Genomic DNA, 15612 nt, shown 5'->3' with positions numbered 1-15612 from the left:
AATTTAAAAATACAACCTTTATGTCCAAAGGAAGGTGTAGATTATTGACACTAATATCTGTATGTTTCTGTCCCTGCAGCCTTAGGAAAATCCAAAGGTACAGTATCCACTGGTAGCATACAAGGCCACGTGTCATCTCTTAAACTAAGCCAGCCATGTGGTAGTGAACTGTGTGTAGAGGGGGAGTGGTGCCATGTTTGGTTGCTTGGCCGCATCACTCAAAGCTGTGTGCCCATTGTTCAAATCAATTCGGAAGGACCTCAGGCATGAGTGGCCCCTTCCCTGGCGTGTAGATAAGCTGGTATGACCCCTGGAGGGCTGACCTGCCAGGGTCCCCAGCGGAGACAGAGCTGGGCCTAGACCCGGGTTCAAAAAAGGAGGCCTCTGTAGCTGTCTCCTGCTGGCTGGTTAGTGTTCTAGTCCCATCTGTCTCTGTCCCTGCCCCCCTCCCCCAACCTCCTTCCTACAACTGGGAGGAGCAAGTGACCCCCCCTACCAAGCTAGTAAGTCCACGTTTCTGCCCTGAGGATGGCTTGGATTCCACAACCAGGGTGCTTGTCGGGCTGTTTTCCTAAGGCCAGCTGGCTTTGGCAGAGTGGAAACACAGCTTGTGGAACTCCAAGCTGCTGACTGTGTCCTGCTGTGGGCCTTGGTGTCATGGGAGGGCCATCCTGCCCCTCCTGGGCTGCAGGGCTGTGTCTTTGTGCCCCCAGCCGCCTGGGTGCTGGACCATCGCTGCCCTATCCCCCTGCACATTGCTTTCCAGCCCAGGAGGGTGCTAAGGCTGCTGCTCTTCTAACCTGGATCTGCTTGAATGTCTCCGCTTGATGGGGGAGGGAGCCTGCCACCTGTCAGGCGTGGGTAAGCAGGTGTCTTTGTGTCCCTCGCCAGCATGGGCGTGAGGGTCATGGACACGTCTTGGGTGGCTCGAAGAGGCTCCTCTGCCGGCCGGAAAGCATCCTGCGCCCCACCCTCCATGCAGCCTCCTGCCCCGCCTGCCGAGCTGGCTGCACCCCTGCCATCACCCCTGCTGGAGCAGGTCCCGGACAGCCCCGCTGCAGCTCCTGTGCTCTCCCCATCTGTTGCTGGCCTGCAGCCCACGCCTGAGCGCCCCAGGTAAGCCCCTGGGGGGAGGGGGTAAGAGGGTGAACTGGCTGGTGTGCACATGCATGCACAGGGCTTGCCGCTTCCTACTCAGGCCTCCTAGATCTCATCTACCCCAATCCTCATTTGGAAGCATTCATGTTTGGCTTTCTGCGTCATCCGCAGCATCCTGGATCGCCAGGAAGCATCTAGGCTTTCCAAGAATCACATCCCCAAGCAGACATGGAAGGCGGCAGCCTGCTAAAGGGCTACAGAGGACTCGAAGCCCACTCTCCGGATCCCACTTCCTTTTGTAACTTCCCTATTTTGAAATTTTAGAATGATAGTATTTCTTCCTTCCTATCTGCAGCCTTTCGGTGTAGAGTGCCGTTAGCAGTTGTTGCTGCCACAGTGAATGCAAATCAGTTGCAGGAGTATATCACCATTCTTTTAGGGAAAAGAGAGAGATATACAGAGAGAGAGAAAGAGAGCACACTAGCCCAGCCAGCACATTCCAGGCAAGATCAATGAACATTAGAACTGTGACTGTGATTTGCTGGGCTTCAGATTCACTTGAAATATGCAGATGGGCAGAGGGAGTTTGGTGGAGAAGCACAGGTAGACACTGATGGATAGACAGGCTGACCTGAAGGAAAAGGACATATAGACAGATATGCTCCGGTGATCCTCTCTTCAGACAATAGCTGCTATCACTCTGGTCATAAAAGGGACTTCATAGAGAATTTGGCATGTAGATGATATTTCTAAAACAGGTCCCCTTGAGGATGGGGTTTCTCCAGGCTCAAAAGGCATTCTAGAGATGATATGGGTGGGTGGCCTTGCAGAGCCCATGGGCAGGGAGCACCCGCTCTTCCCCACACTGATAGCCAGTGACTTAGTGTCAGATATATTGCTCTGCTCTCCCACTTTCATGCCGGGGATATGGTTCTGCAGCTTCTCTTTGCGTGTTAAGGCTTTCTTTCATCCGGGGCTTTTTCCTGTACTTTTTAATCCCTATGTACAGCTCCATTCTTTTGATTTTTTGTTTTCTGGACATTTGTAGCACAAGTGACGTTGCTTCCAGCTGCCAAATTCCTGTCATGTCTACCCCTTGCTGGAAGATCACAGGATATCTCTTCTCCTCTTTGCCCCAGGCTCTGCCTTTAGTTCTCCTACCCAAGCTGGTGGCTCTGTCCAGCCAGACTCAGCCTTCATGTCCTACTTTGCTGCTCAGCAGTAACACAGACGCTGAGTCCCTGTCCTGAGAACTAGCCTGTCCTCACCTGCACCTTATCTCTGCCTTCATCTAGCAGTCCAGTAACCACTCTCTGCCCTACTTGTTACCACCACCACCCTCCCCCCACCACCGCTGGGTCAGCTAGATTTGTGCTGAGAGAAAAACCAGGTTAAATAGGTACTTGTTTCTGTGCTGGAGAAAGTATATTGAGCAGGAAAAGTCAGAGAAGAGATCAATGTCCAGTCAAAAGAAGCAAGAAAAGTCTAGAACCCTACAGGAAGCAGATTGGGGGTAGAGACTTTCTTGTGTGGTGCTTTCCATAGTTGATTGTTTTCACTTCCTCTCAGTGATGGCAGAGATGGGTGGAAGGAGAGATATATGGTGGGGCATGAGTACCCAGATACACTGTGACCTTGAACCTGAGAAAGAATAAAAGACAAGCTGAACTCTTCAGCCTGAACAAAGACAGTTTTCTGGGTTTGCTGTTTATTAGCAGAATTTTTTAAAAAGACATTTTTTTGCTCTTTAGGTTGCTTTGGATAAAAATGACCTTTTTCCCTATAAAATTCTCCCATTTCTCAAAGGAAAGGAAGTGCCAGTATTGTGGCTGTGGTCTTCTCTTCTTCTCTTCCTTCCAATAAGAAAGCTGCTTGTACACTGATGACCTTCCTGTTCTAACCCTGCTCCCCGTCTTTCTCAGCATATCTTGGCAGCCATGAGTTCCATATTTCTATTGGTAGTTTCTTATTCACTCCAATTCCATATTTGGAGAAGAAACAGCTATTATGGAAGCTGTAGATAACCAGGCCCTGCCCACCACACCCTCCAAGAGCTTTGGAATCCAGGCAGGAAGCATAGCAGTTAAGTCCCATTCCAGGGCCCCCCTCTGATTCAGTCAAGGCTATCCAAAATGAAATGATTGCTGTCAAGGAGTGACATTCTGTGGAGCCATAAGAACAGTTTGCAATGTTTCCCCTGAATGGTGCATTAGAGGCTGGCAGGGGGTAATGATCTGCTCTGTGTGTGTGTGTGTGTGTGTGTGTGTGTGTGTGTGTGTGTGTGTGTGTGTGTGTGTGTGTGTGTGTGTGTGTGTGTGTGTGTGTGTGTGTGTGTGTGTGTGTGTGTGTGTGTTGGTTCTTGGTTGTTTTTGGTTTTTTGTTGTGTTTTTTGGTCTGTAGTCTGTACAGTACAGTTCAATAGGGTACCCGTTTACTGTATCTTGTCCTTAAGAGAAGACCTGAGAAAGAGCTTAACAGCATGGGTGAATTTTCTGGTAAATTTGAGTATTTCTTTGTTGATCCAAGGGACTCAGTAGGCCAGCGTTCCTCACTGACATTGATCGTGACCCTATTCTAAACTTGAAGGACTGGAGCTTGAACTGGCCTTCATACAGGAACATAGCTAGGTCCTAGTCTCTGTGGAGCGAGTATGAGGGCAGGTCCTAGAGTTCCTCACCTGCATGTGCCAGGTTAGAGTCCTAGGCAATAGCTTAGAGAGCTATAGCATGGAAGAAAAAGAAAAGAAAAGAAAAGAGAGCTATAGCATGGAAGCAGGGCTGTCATCAGCCCTAGCTGGCACACTGACCCTGGAAAGTCCTCTTGGCTCTGTAATGCCATAAGGACAGGAGGAGACAGGAACACTGTGCAGTTCCCACTTCAGAACAACCTATGGTTCCCGTACTGATGACAGGATGCAGGGAGATGCGCAAAGGTCATCTCCTCAAGGCAGAGATGGGAAGAGACCATTGGCAGTGCATGTCCACAAAGCTAGGGAGGAGCCCGTATCACCAGAGCTCCAGGAAGGGACAGTCACCTCGTAGGATGCTTTGAAGGTTTTAAGAAGGGACTGAGACAAACCAGAACAGGTGTGGATTTGAACAGGGCCCAGAACACTTAGAATCAGAGTTGGCAGATTGGTGCTGAGGCTGACCAAGCACCTGTTCCTTTTCTAACCTGTGCGTTTGCTTTTTAGTACATCTAAAAGCAAGGAATCGTCTCCAGGATCTGGGCAGAAAGGAAGTCCAAGCTCCAGCCAGGGGACAGCTTGTCCAGGTTCGCAGCCAGGGCCACAAGCAGGTACCAGTCCGAGCCAGCCACCCGCAGACCAGAGTCCCCACACTCTCCGGAAAGGTATGTCACCTCTTTCCTCTGCCCGGTCTCAGGCTGGTAAGGGCTGTTCCTGAAGGCTCCATCCCTTTCAAAGCATACTGTTTCGAAACTGTGTGGCTTAGTGAATAGTCCCTAGGTAGATCAGTCAAGTTTTGAGAAGTTGACCAACCCAAAGAAGTGCTATATTTTACCATCATTCTTCAGATCACTACATGAAAAGTGGGCTCATGAAAGTATGGGGCAATGCTTCCCGTATAACAAGTGATACCAACAATACAGACACCATAGCATGCCTCTCCCATGGCCCTACCAGACCTTCCTCCAGCATTTACAAAGCTGTATGTAGTCATCTACACCAGCTCCATGCCCCAGTGCCAACCAAGGTGAGGTCAGAGGAGGAAGTTGGGATTGTTTTTCCCCAAAGCCAGATCTCCAATACTTCTGTTGTGGAACTTGTAAGGATTGTCCCATAGTAAGGACCCAGTTAAATCTCTTGGGAGAACCATTCCCCAAAGCCAAAGACACTGTATGGTGACATTTCATCAGTGGGCAGGTATACTGTTGGAGATCTTATCCAGGCTTTTTTAATTTGTTACCACCTCTCACCTCTCAGCAAAGCCTGTCTCTTGACTGAAATTGCGTATCATTTAATTTGTTCTCAGTTTGGGTCTTTTGTGCTCCTAGGATTGGTTTCAACTCCAAGATTGTCCAGTAGGGCTAGATTCATCGCATCTACATTTCCCAGGTCCCTTTTGAGTCATGGCAACACCATTCTTCTAGTAAGCCTCTACCCTGCCCTGGACCTTGTTGGTTCCCCGTGCCCTTTCATTCCTTATCCATCCTACAAATATTTACCAAGCCCTGGTATGTGTAGAGCTCTGCTTTGCAGCGAGGTATAACTATAATGCAAGGGTACATGGTGCTGCTATGCCAGGAGGCATCTGGGCACCATGGGGACACATGGAGTCTCCCTTATCTGGACTCAGGATTCAAGGTAGATGACCCAGAAGAAATGGCATCTTGAAGGTTAAATAGCAACTGGATCAAAAAGGCAGTAGTGCAAATCGGTGGTTCACATCTGTAATCCTAGCTACTTAGGAGGCTGAGATCTGAGAACCACTGTTTGAAGCCAGCTAAGGCAGGGAAGTCCACAAGACTCTTATCTACAATTAACCCCAAAAAAGATGGAAGTAGAGCTGTGGTTGAAGTGGTAGAGCTCTGGCATTGGGCACAAAAGCTCAGGAACAGTACCCAGGCCTAAATTCAAGCCTCAGGACAGGCACTAAATAAGTAAATAAATAAATGGCATTGGTGGGTTTTAGCATCTCCAGCATTAGTAGGCTTTCCTTACCATTCAGACATGGTGTTCTTGTCCTGTTGCACATCTCTGTTTATGACTCTTCCAACCCTTCAGAGTGTGGATGATGGCTAAGCCATTCGTTCATCCAGTGGTAATATCAAGGCTCCTGGCACAGCCAGTTACCTTCCTCATGTCAGAGCCAGGGTGACCCTCTTGAGAGTTTCAGCACATTGGACCTGCATAGCAAACAAAGCCTAGAGTAACCCAGGTCCCTTTCGTGGTTGTTTTGTTTTGTTTTGTTTTTATGGTCATGGGGCTTGAACTCTGGACCTGGATGCTGTCCCTGAGCTCAAGGCAAGCACTCTACTACTTGAGCCACAGCGCCACTTCTGGTTTTCTGGTGATTAATTGGAGATAAGAGCCTCACAGACATTCCTGCCAGGGCTGGCTTTGAACCATGATCCTCAGATCTCAGCCTCCTGAGTAGCTAGGATTACAGGTGTGAGCCACTGGTGCTTGGCCTCCAGGTCCCTTTCTAAAGAGACATTGAGTTGATCAGAGATGTCATTTGAAAGGCACAACTTCCTTCTCCATTCTCCATCCCCACCCACACTGAATATGCCCAGCAGTTATTTTTCTGATCTCTCTGTCTTTTGACCTTGAACCCAAAATTGAACATCATGCTCTAGTACTGTCACCACCCCAAAGCAGTATCTTTTCTGTTGGGTGATGTCACTTCAGCCCATTTAGAAGAGCATGTCCAAGATTTCCAGGACTTCATGTCTTGTGTAAGTCCAACCACACACAGTCATGAACCTCAATAGCAAAGCCAGAAAACTGACCCCATAGTCAAGAAGTAGAAAACTGGAAGACTGAATGCTATTTTTTTTAAATAGGCTTTGATTTTGAAGTTTTTCAGATGTGTGATCAGTACCATAGGGAAGAGAGTAGTCTTCCAGTTGTATGGAAGAGGCTCATTTATTTAACTTCTTTTTTCATGTTTCGTAAGTGTAGGTTTATTGTCATTAAGGTGTTGTACAGAGGGCTTGCCACTTCATAAGTCAGGTAATGAGTACCCCTTCTTTTTGCTTTCTCCCAGTTTTCTCCTCCCATCCCTGCTCACAAGTTACATAGTTCATTTTCCACACTCTATACTGAATAGCACGATTATATTTATTCCCCCTTCCTCCTTCCCTTTCTGTGCGTCCCCCTTTCTCTCTCTCTTTTTAGAGCAGTTTAAATACATTCCCTTAGGCATATCATGGATAAGTAATAGGACAGAAATTTGAACCCAAGGTGGCAACCTGAAAAGCAGGTGCTTTTTTTCTTCCTGGCTAACAAGCCATGGGAACATGAGATATCCTTAGACAAGGTTCTGTTCCATGGATGGATTGGGTTGATGTGGGGAGTGGAAGGAGATGCCCAAATGCCTCCCTGAGGATTTAGAAGACAGATTCTTCTAGAGTTACTTGTACCCATGGCCAGATCTCATTTAATTGTCACTGGCCAATGATCATTTTCTCAAAAACTTCACCCCTCACTTGGATCTTCTGAATGTTTGCCTTGGCTGTCTTTCCCTATTCATTTTCAATTCAAGGTATCATGTACTTGTCATCCTTTAGAGAGCTTCAGTAAATAAGGAGAGGGAAATGAAAGGAATGGAGAAGAGGTTGGGTCAGTGATGTGTGTGGAAAGATTCCGGGTTGTAGCTCAGCGGCAGAGTACTTGCCTAGCACACATTAGGCCGTGGGTCAGTCCTCAGCACTGAAAAAGAATACAGTTGAGCTATATTTTCTGTCATCCAGAGAACACAATTCATGAAAGAAAAGAGGGGAAAAAAATCTGTGATCAGAAGTTGGGACAGGAGAGAAGAGAGAGAGACAGATGCCAAAACACAGTTGTAGGGGAGTATAAGATAGTCTTTCTACAGCAACTAATTATACATTTCCAAACCACTGGAGGAGAAGGTTGGAAAGTTGCCAACACATAGAAGTGATGATGTTTGAGGAGACAGAAATGCTAATTACTGTGATTTGATCATTATGCACTGTATTTGTGTATTGAATTACAGTGCATAAAGAAGCACAAATGCTGTCAGTTAATTCATTTAAAAATTAAGAAAACAAAAACCATGCCAGGGCAAGTGGTGCAGGGTTAAGGCTGGAAATTAAAAGTGACAGGATCAGGCCACATACCATTGCCAAAACCACACACCACTGGGCTGGTTAGGCCGAAGTTCAGTTTCCTGCAGGAGGATTTGCCCCTGGGTGCTGACCTCATGGTGATGATTTGAATTGGCCATTGGAATTGGCTTCACTGACTCACTCTGAATGTGGTGACACCCAGATGGAAAATCACCCACTCACCACCAGTTAATGGAAGGTTCTTTTTCCAGATGGGCTGTGTGTGTGTGTGTGTGTGTGTGTGTGTGTGTGTGTGTGTGTGTGTGTGTGTGTGTGTGTGTGTGTGTGTGTGTGTGTGTGTGTGTGTGTGTGTGTGTGTGTGTGTGTGTGTGTGTTTGTGTGTACAGAGGAACAGGTGCAAAGATAAGAACACTTGCAAATCTAGGTGCACTTAAAATTCTATTGGCTGGACTGGGAAGGTGGCTCAGTGGTAGAGCGCTTGCCTTGCATGCCTGAGGCCCTGGGTTCGATTCCTCAGCACCACATAAGCAAAAAGAAAAAAGCCGGAAGTGGTGCTGTGGCTCAAGTGGTAGAGTGCTAGCCTTGAGCTGAAGAGCTGAGGGACAGTGCTCAGGCCCAGAGTTCAGGCCCCACGACCGGACCCAAAAAAAATAAATTAATTAAATTAAATTAAATTAAATTCTATTGGCTATTATCGGTGTAGCAGGAGGTCAGGGGAGGGGGTGGAAGAAGAGGAGGAGGTTGAAAAGGACCACATTAAACCATGAAGACACCTTACACCTTTGTGTCTTGTGTTTTTCTCTTTCAGTTTCAAAGAAGCTGGCACCAATTCCACCCAAGGTTCCTTTTGGCCAGCCAGGGACAGTGACTGACCAGTCCACTGGCCAGCCTTCCCCAGTCAGCCTGTCTCCTACTCCCCCAAGCACCCCATCTCCCTATGGACTGAGTTACCCTCCAGGGTACTCCTTGGCCTCCGGCCAGCTCTCCCCGGCTGCAGCTCCTCCTCTGGCCTCTCCTTCCATTTTTACAAGCACTTTAGCCAAATCAAGGCCCACCCCAAAGCCACGACAGAGACCCACCCTACCGCCACCGCAGCCTCCCACGGTCAGCCTCTCAGCCTCCAGCCCTCAGTCCACGGAGCACCCCATGCTGGATGGCATGACCCCAGGGGAAAGCATGTCTACAGGTAACCGAGTCATGGGCTTTCTGGAAAGTTCCCATGAACCTTAACAAAATGCGCCAGGGAGGGGCCAACAGCATCCCTTCCAGGTAATAGAGGCCCACATGATGTGAGCTGGCTATGGCCACCCCAGGGCTCCCAAGGGGTTCTTCTGAGAACCCACCAGTGGGACAATGCAGAGCAGCTCTGGAACTGAGTTGGTTTGGTTTGGGTTTGGTTTGTTTTGGGTGTTTGTTTGTTTGTTTGTTTTTGGGGGGGTCCACCTTCTCATGGGGTTTCTCCTAGCCCAGCCCACCAGTCCAGGGTTGTTTCTGAGCACCGAGGCCTCAGGAGCAGCTGGTTACAGTCATAGGATACCTGGCGTCAGGATGCAGGGGTGGGGCCGCGTCTTTCGCACAGCGCCCCAACAGCAGAGCAGGTGCCGAGACTCATCTGGAGAGCAGGAGCCAAGAACCAAAGATAATTTCCCCTAGGAGTAAAGTAAGCTCTGCTGGGGAAAAATGTATTTCTAAATAAGTATTCAGAGGAGGCCTCACCCTCAGAAAGACACATTCCCTCCCCACCCCGCCCACCACCACCACCACCACCACAATTCCTGCAGCAGTGGATTAGGCAAACTCCCAATTATCCAGTCTTGTTTGTTGTAATTTTAAAAACAAAGATGAAGCTGTGTTTCACACAGGCACACACACACACACACACACACACACACACACACACACACACACACACACACACACACACACACACACACACACACACACACACACACACACACACACACACACACACACACACACACACACACACAGAGAGAGAGAGAGAGAGAGAGAGAGAGAGAGAGAAAACACACGGGACATTTTTTAAATGTCTCCCCAAACACTTGGGCCACATGAGATTAGAAAAGTCAGGAACAGATTTGTGGTCCCCTGCTTTAGTCCTTGGGGCCTTCCCTGCTTCTGGAAGACAGGCAAGGTGCCGAGCGGAGTCTTGGAATGGAGCCAGCACATTTCCCCAGAGGCCAGGGCCTGAAGAGTGTTTGTCTCAGGTAGCAAAGGGCTAGGCAGCTTGATGCGGACACCATCTACACATCCACACACACAAACACAGCCACAAATATACACAACATCCACATACCCTTCTTTACAGAACACATCCACATAGAGATGTATACAGTACCCAGCCACACACCCACAGCGCACGTGTTCATACAAAGAGTTCATCCCCACACATCCTTGTACACACCACACATATAGTTCACATAGCACACATGCATACGTAACAAACCCCAATCCATATCACATACAACATACAACACACATGCTATACAGATACATATAAACCACACCTACAAACCACATAACCCCTGTGCTGGTGTATTGCTCGGCAGTAGAACACCTGATAGTTCAGACCCAAGGATGCAATTTGCTCAGCTACCATGCATGTCACTTCACAGAAAACATGGTGCTAGGGTCTAGGGTACCCTGAGGTCCTTCACAGGTACTCTTTCTTGCCCCGTATCCTCCCAAAAGGTGACATTTTCTTCCTTAGACTAAATGTCAGCTGGAAGCTAGTGGGGCTTGACTCTTTGCTCCAGATAAAAACACGGGGCAAGGCAGACACCAGTGGCTCATGCCTGTAATTCTAGGTACTCACGAGGCTAAGTTCTGAGAAAACTACCGCTGGCAGGAAGGTCTCTAAGACTCTTATCTCCAGTTAACCACCAAAAAGTCAGAAGTAGTACTAAGAACAGTGCCTAGGCCCTGAGTTCAGAACTGGCACAAAAACAAAACAAGGGGGAAAAAAAACCCACTAGGCAAGTATACAGGCATTTGTGATAGTGCTGGCAGTTTCAGTGTTATTGGAAAGCACATCTAGTGTCTTGGCATCTTTATCTGTGGCTGTAGTTAATGTTGAATATATAGCCGCTACCAGCTACTTGGAGGCTTATTTAAAAATTAAGGAAACCTCTTCCTGAGGAATGTCGTGTGCATCCAGCCCCTGGAAGTTCTCAGGAGTCATTCATGCTCTGGGGTGAGCCATGATGGAGGGGCTGGATAGAGACACAAGGAGAGGTGTACACTGTAAGCTGTGGGTTGAACATAGGATGCCCCAAGAGGCAGGAAAGAATGGAACGGGGGAGGAAATTAGAGGGCACAGGTGGGCAACACAGAATAGTAGGAAGCGTAGTACCCTTAGGGCATGAAATGATTCATTTCTGGTGGCAGACTTTTTAAGACTTAACCATCAAATTCAGTGACACCTCGGCCCCTCATCCCCTTTTGTTCTATGTTCTTCTGGCCGCAGCAGCCCATTATCACGTCCTGTGCGTACAGGTCTCTGAGCCAGTGTAGAAAGCAGTGAGGATTTTGTTGTGCCCCACTGGGACTGTGGCACCCGCAGTGTTTTTGTTTCGTCCGTGTTTTCGTCATGTTTATTCCTTTCTCCGAATCCTATCATTGTGTTCTTGCAGCTGTGTAACATGAGTGACGCAGTGTTGGATACGTGTGAGGGGGATTTTCAGGGTAAGCTGGCCCCGGCTCCACCGCCACCACTCCACTCCCTTGGCCAGCCTGGCCAGCCCAGCCAGCTGCCCGGCTGATACCCAGTGTCGCCTGATCCTTCTGATGCCTTCCTGCCAGCCCTGCCAGCTCCCTCCTCTCTCTGCATGTGGCCCAGACCAAACAATCGCATGCCTGCTTCACTCTTTCTGGCCTTCCCCAACTTCAGCAAGGACCAGCTGAGCCAGGAGTCTCCTTGGTGTTTTGAGATGATTGGCCTTTTTTGTCCCCCTCCCCACCCCCCTTCCCCCCTCTGTCTTTCCATTAGACTGAGCTTGGGGAAAATCCTAGCAGTCCTAGCTCTTCTCCTTCCACTCACTGAATTACCAGCTCCAGCTCCCCTTCTCCCTCAGCTGTATGGTTTGCACAGATGACAGACATGTGCCCAGTGCTGTCCCTGCACACATGGGATTATTAGGAAGGTGTTCCTGCGGGAGTAGGTACAGAGCAGGCCCAGAGCAGCAAAGAAGCCATCACCATGTCAGCGACCCTGATTCACCCTCAGACAAATGCTTAGGACTCATCCTGCCCAGATACTCTTCTCCAGCACTACAAAACACTTGGGAAGCATTTGCATCAGCATCTGCTTGGTACCACCTCCCCAAAAGGGTACAAGCTCAAAACTAAACAAGGAAAGAGCAGGGAAGAAGATGGGAGAAATGAGGCGTTTCTGCCTCAAGAAGAAGCAGAGGTCAGAGTTAACTAGGGCCCCCCTCCCATTGTGCTGGTAGGCCTGTAGATTAGCTACAGAGTATTTGGTGTTCACAGACTGATCTCCCAAGGACACTCCTGGAGCTGCCATGAAGCAAGATGGCCCAGCACCCTTCCTTCTACCCAGGAATGCCAGCAAGGGCTTCCCTAAATCCCACTCCTTTGCTATGTGACCCAGGCCCACCAAGGTCAGACAGCTCCCATTAGGACTTCATGCCAGGCTGTGCAGTGTCATGCCATCTCTGAACTACTGTATCTACATTCCTCATCACTCCCTTTTCTATTGACACATGGGGAAGCTAAGAATTTGTCCTAGGACACAGTCCTATTGGAACACAGGCCTAGGTGTTTACATCCAAGCAGATAGATCCTGTGCTCTTTTCTGATAAGGTACCCCATCCAGTAGAGCGGACCCAGACAGGGGCAGAAAGGACAGACAGTCCAGTGACTTCCTGTTAGGCACAAGAGATTCCTGCTACAGGGGGAACCAGTGGTACTGGCTAAGCCAAGCCTCAAACCCCCTTAAGATCTGCTCCTCAATCAGGCAGCAAGGCAGAGGCAGGTTGGACCCCGTTCTGAAGACTTGGCGGGGTGGAGTGAGGGAGGAGTTTTGTCCAGAGCTTTGGTGTCTGTATAATGTCTTTTAGGACAATGTCCAAGTTTATGTCTGTACACATAGTATGGTATTCCTCAGTCTGAACATTTGTTTTTCATACACACAAACACACAACAAAGACAAAACCCCACCTTCTGAGTATGGCGCAGAGCCTGGTCCCTGCCACATTTCCACCTCATCTCCTGGAGCTCAACCTCCTGCCTGGGTTATTAAGCAAGACTACCTGAAAGGCAGAAACTGGGCAGAGGTGGGAAAATAGTGTGACCAAGAGGAAGGGGTCCAGAGGAGCCCCCTTCCTGTAGCCCTGGGTGTCGGTGAGCTAGAACCCCCAAGCCCCTAGCCTCAGGCAGCAGCGGTAGTGGCCGATGTGGCCTCAGTTGATGGCTCTAGGTAATTCTGCCTTATCTTTGCTGACTCACAGATGTCTAGACACTGAACGCTGTGATGTCTGACCGTTCTTGCTAGGACTTCATACCCCTTCTAATAGGGATGGAAGCAGGGGATTTCCTGTAGTCAGGATTTAGAAGAGAGCACAGCACCAAGAACTGCCCCTAACTGCAGCTGTTTATTAAGAGTGAGGATACCCGTGTAGGGTTCCCACATTTATTCTTGTCTCAAACTCTCCCTGCAGAGTCTAGGCTGAGACAAGTCCCCAAAGGTGCTACTGGAGCCTGCCCAAGAACTCTTGCTTAGCAGAAAACAAGCACAGTCCAGCTGAGCAGTCCTGGCTCTCCTCTCCGTCTGAATGACTGGTAGATGCAATCAGATTCAGCCAGTGTGACTGCTGAGGAGGCAGCTTCTATAAATGATCTGTCTGGCCCTAGACTAGCCCAGCCACCTGCTTCCTCACGCTGACCAAGATTGCTTTCAATTTGGTCCTCAGGACCAGAGGCCTCTTTCACCTCCCTCTCTTTCTCTCTGCCAACTTGCAGATCTTGTCCACTTTGATATCCCCTCCATCCACATAGAGCTGGGGTCAACACTCCGCCTGAGCCCCCTGGAGCACGCAAGGCGACACTCGGTGACTGACAAGAGGGACTCAGAGGAGGAATCGGAGAGCACAGCCCTCTGATGCAGCCCCCGCCCCAGCACCTGTACAGATGTGGGCCCGGGGAACACGCCGCCAGGAGCAGCGTCCCTGAGCTTGCCAAGGATCCTCTGTGGGTTCCTTTGCCGTCACCTCCAACTCCAGGTTGGAGTCTGGCAGGAGAGCACAATCTCCGGTCCGTGTGGCAGATGTTGGTGGTGCCGATTTTGTTCATTCCTATTGGGTGATGACTTCAGCCTTTTGTTTGATCTTTGCCTTTTGACTTCGTGCCTATTTCTGATCATCTTCAGCTTCCCTGCTAAGCAACACCCATCTCCTCCCCAGGGCTGTGCAGGGTGGGGGTGCAGGAGAGGATAAGCTACACCGGAAGGTGCTGCCACAGCACTTGTGCTACACCTGCAGGGACAGATGCTGTCAGGTCCTACAGTACCCACCTAACAGCCAGAGAAGTGAGGAAGGAGTGGATACCAGGGCTAGAAATGCACACTCCTGATTCCTATCCTCCTTCACTTGATGCTCAGGGGAGGGCTGGCTCATGGAAAATACCTTTGAGGCTACCCTTAATCATAGGGACCCAAAGCTAATGGCTTAAAGCATTCACTTCCTGGCACTTTTATTCCTCTTGCACCCCCCTAAGTTACTAAAAAGCCCTTATACTCATTATTGTTTTGTGCTTCTGAGTTGAAAAAAGAAGTATCCTGAGCATGTCTGGAGGATCCCAGGTAGCTCCTCATGGCCCCCCTCAAAACTCATTAGATGTCAAACAGTAATTTTGCCCATCCAGGCACTAAGCTCCTAGCAAAGTGGGGGCCTGGAACCCATCTCTCCCTTCTAGAGGTTACAGCTGACTAGCAATAATTCTGTTTACCCCAAGGTAGATAGAGGGAAGTGAAACGAGTCCAGACGCGGGCCACACGTGGCCTGTGGGGCAGACCACTCACTCCCCCAGCTCCTGCCACTCAACGCTCAGCTCATCCCCCTCACCAAAACAGCCAGCTCTGCAGAGGGGGCCAGAGGGCACCGGGAAGCCCACCTGCACTTTGGGATTAAAGGAGTGAGAAACAGATCTGGGCCATGCATGCAAAGTCCAAGTTTAAAGTTTTATCCTTTTAAAATAAGATATACTATACCTATACATGATATAATATTTGTATATATGAGATCTCTCTATATTTGTTTAATTTGAGCCATTCAATCTAAACCAGTGTACAGGTGTACAATGAAAAATTTAAATGCTTAGTTATTTTTTTTTTCCCCAACAGTGTAAAGTCACCCTTCTCTGAGAGAGGGATTGGCAAAGAGTTTTGATGTTATAGCTTTGCTCACTTCCTGGCAAGGGCAATTCAATCCCCAATTTGTATCGGAGCCCAGGGGTTGAAGGTTATCTTTAAATACATGTACAAATCATTGTCAAAACTGATGTTATTAAAATAGATTTATTATCCCTGAGCTCAGTGTATGCCCTTGTGTGAATGCAGCTGTGGGGAAGTTAAGTGTCTCTCCTATATCCCCTGAGGTTTTACAGCCCTCTTCCACATACTCCTGTGAACAGGATGAACATAAAAATCCAGCTTTAACTCTGAACATTCTCTTGACCAAGCACTAACTTGTTTTCAAATCCTGC

The 15612-nt window shown here is 48.8% G+C and overlaps 1 protein-coding gene across 4 annotated transcripts in view; it reads left to right on the top strand.

The window, feature by feature from the left end:
* Positions 1-15437, top strand: part of Arhgap44 (Rho GTPase activating protein 44) — a 155576-nt gene extending 140139 nt beyond the window's left edge. The window contains exons 17-22 of one of the 4 annotated variants that reach the window (XM_070026930.1): positions 80-97; positions 892-1116; positions 4292-4449; positions 8681-9058; positions 11526-11577; positions 13873-13961. In XM_070026930.1, the coding sequence (XP_069883031.1) occupies positions 80-97; positions 892-1116; positions 4292-4449; positions 8681-9058; positions 11526-11533 (787 nt within the window). In that variant the 3' untranslated portion in view covers positions 11534-11577; positions 13873-13961. Of the gene's footprint in view, positions 1-79; positions 98-891; positions 1117-4291; positions 4450-8680; positions 9059-11525; positions 11578-13872 lie in introns of all 4 variants that reach the window. The other 3 variants (XM_070026927.1, XM_070026928.1, XM_070026931.1) reach the window with 3 other exon arrangements.
* Positions 15438-15612: the final 175 nt, after the last annotated feature.

The sequence above is a fragment of the Dipodomys merriami genome, unplaced genomic scaffold (genome assembly GCF_024711535.1).
Source record: "Dipodomys merriami isolate MVZ:Mamm:240054 unplaced genomic scaffold, mDipMer1.0.p SCAF_19, whole genome shotgun sequence".
Classification (NCBI taxonomy): domain Eukaryota; kingdom Metazoa; phylum Chordata; class Mammalia; order Rodentia; family Heteromyidae; genus Dipodomys; species Dipodomys merriami.
The sequence above is the reverse complement of the archived record's forward strand: the minus strand, read 5'-3'. Positions and strand labels throughout refer to the sequence as shown.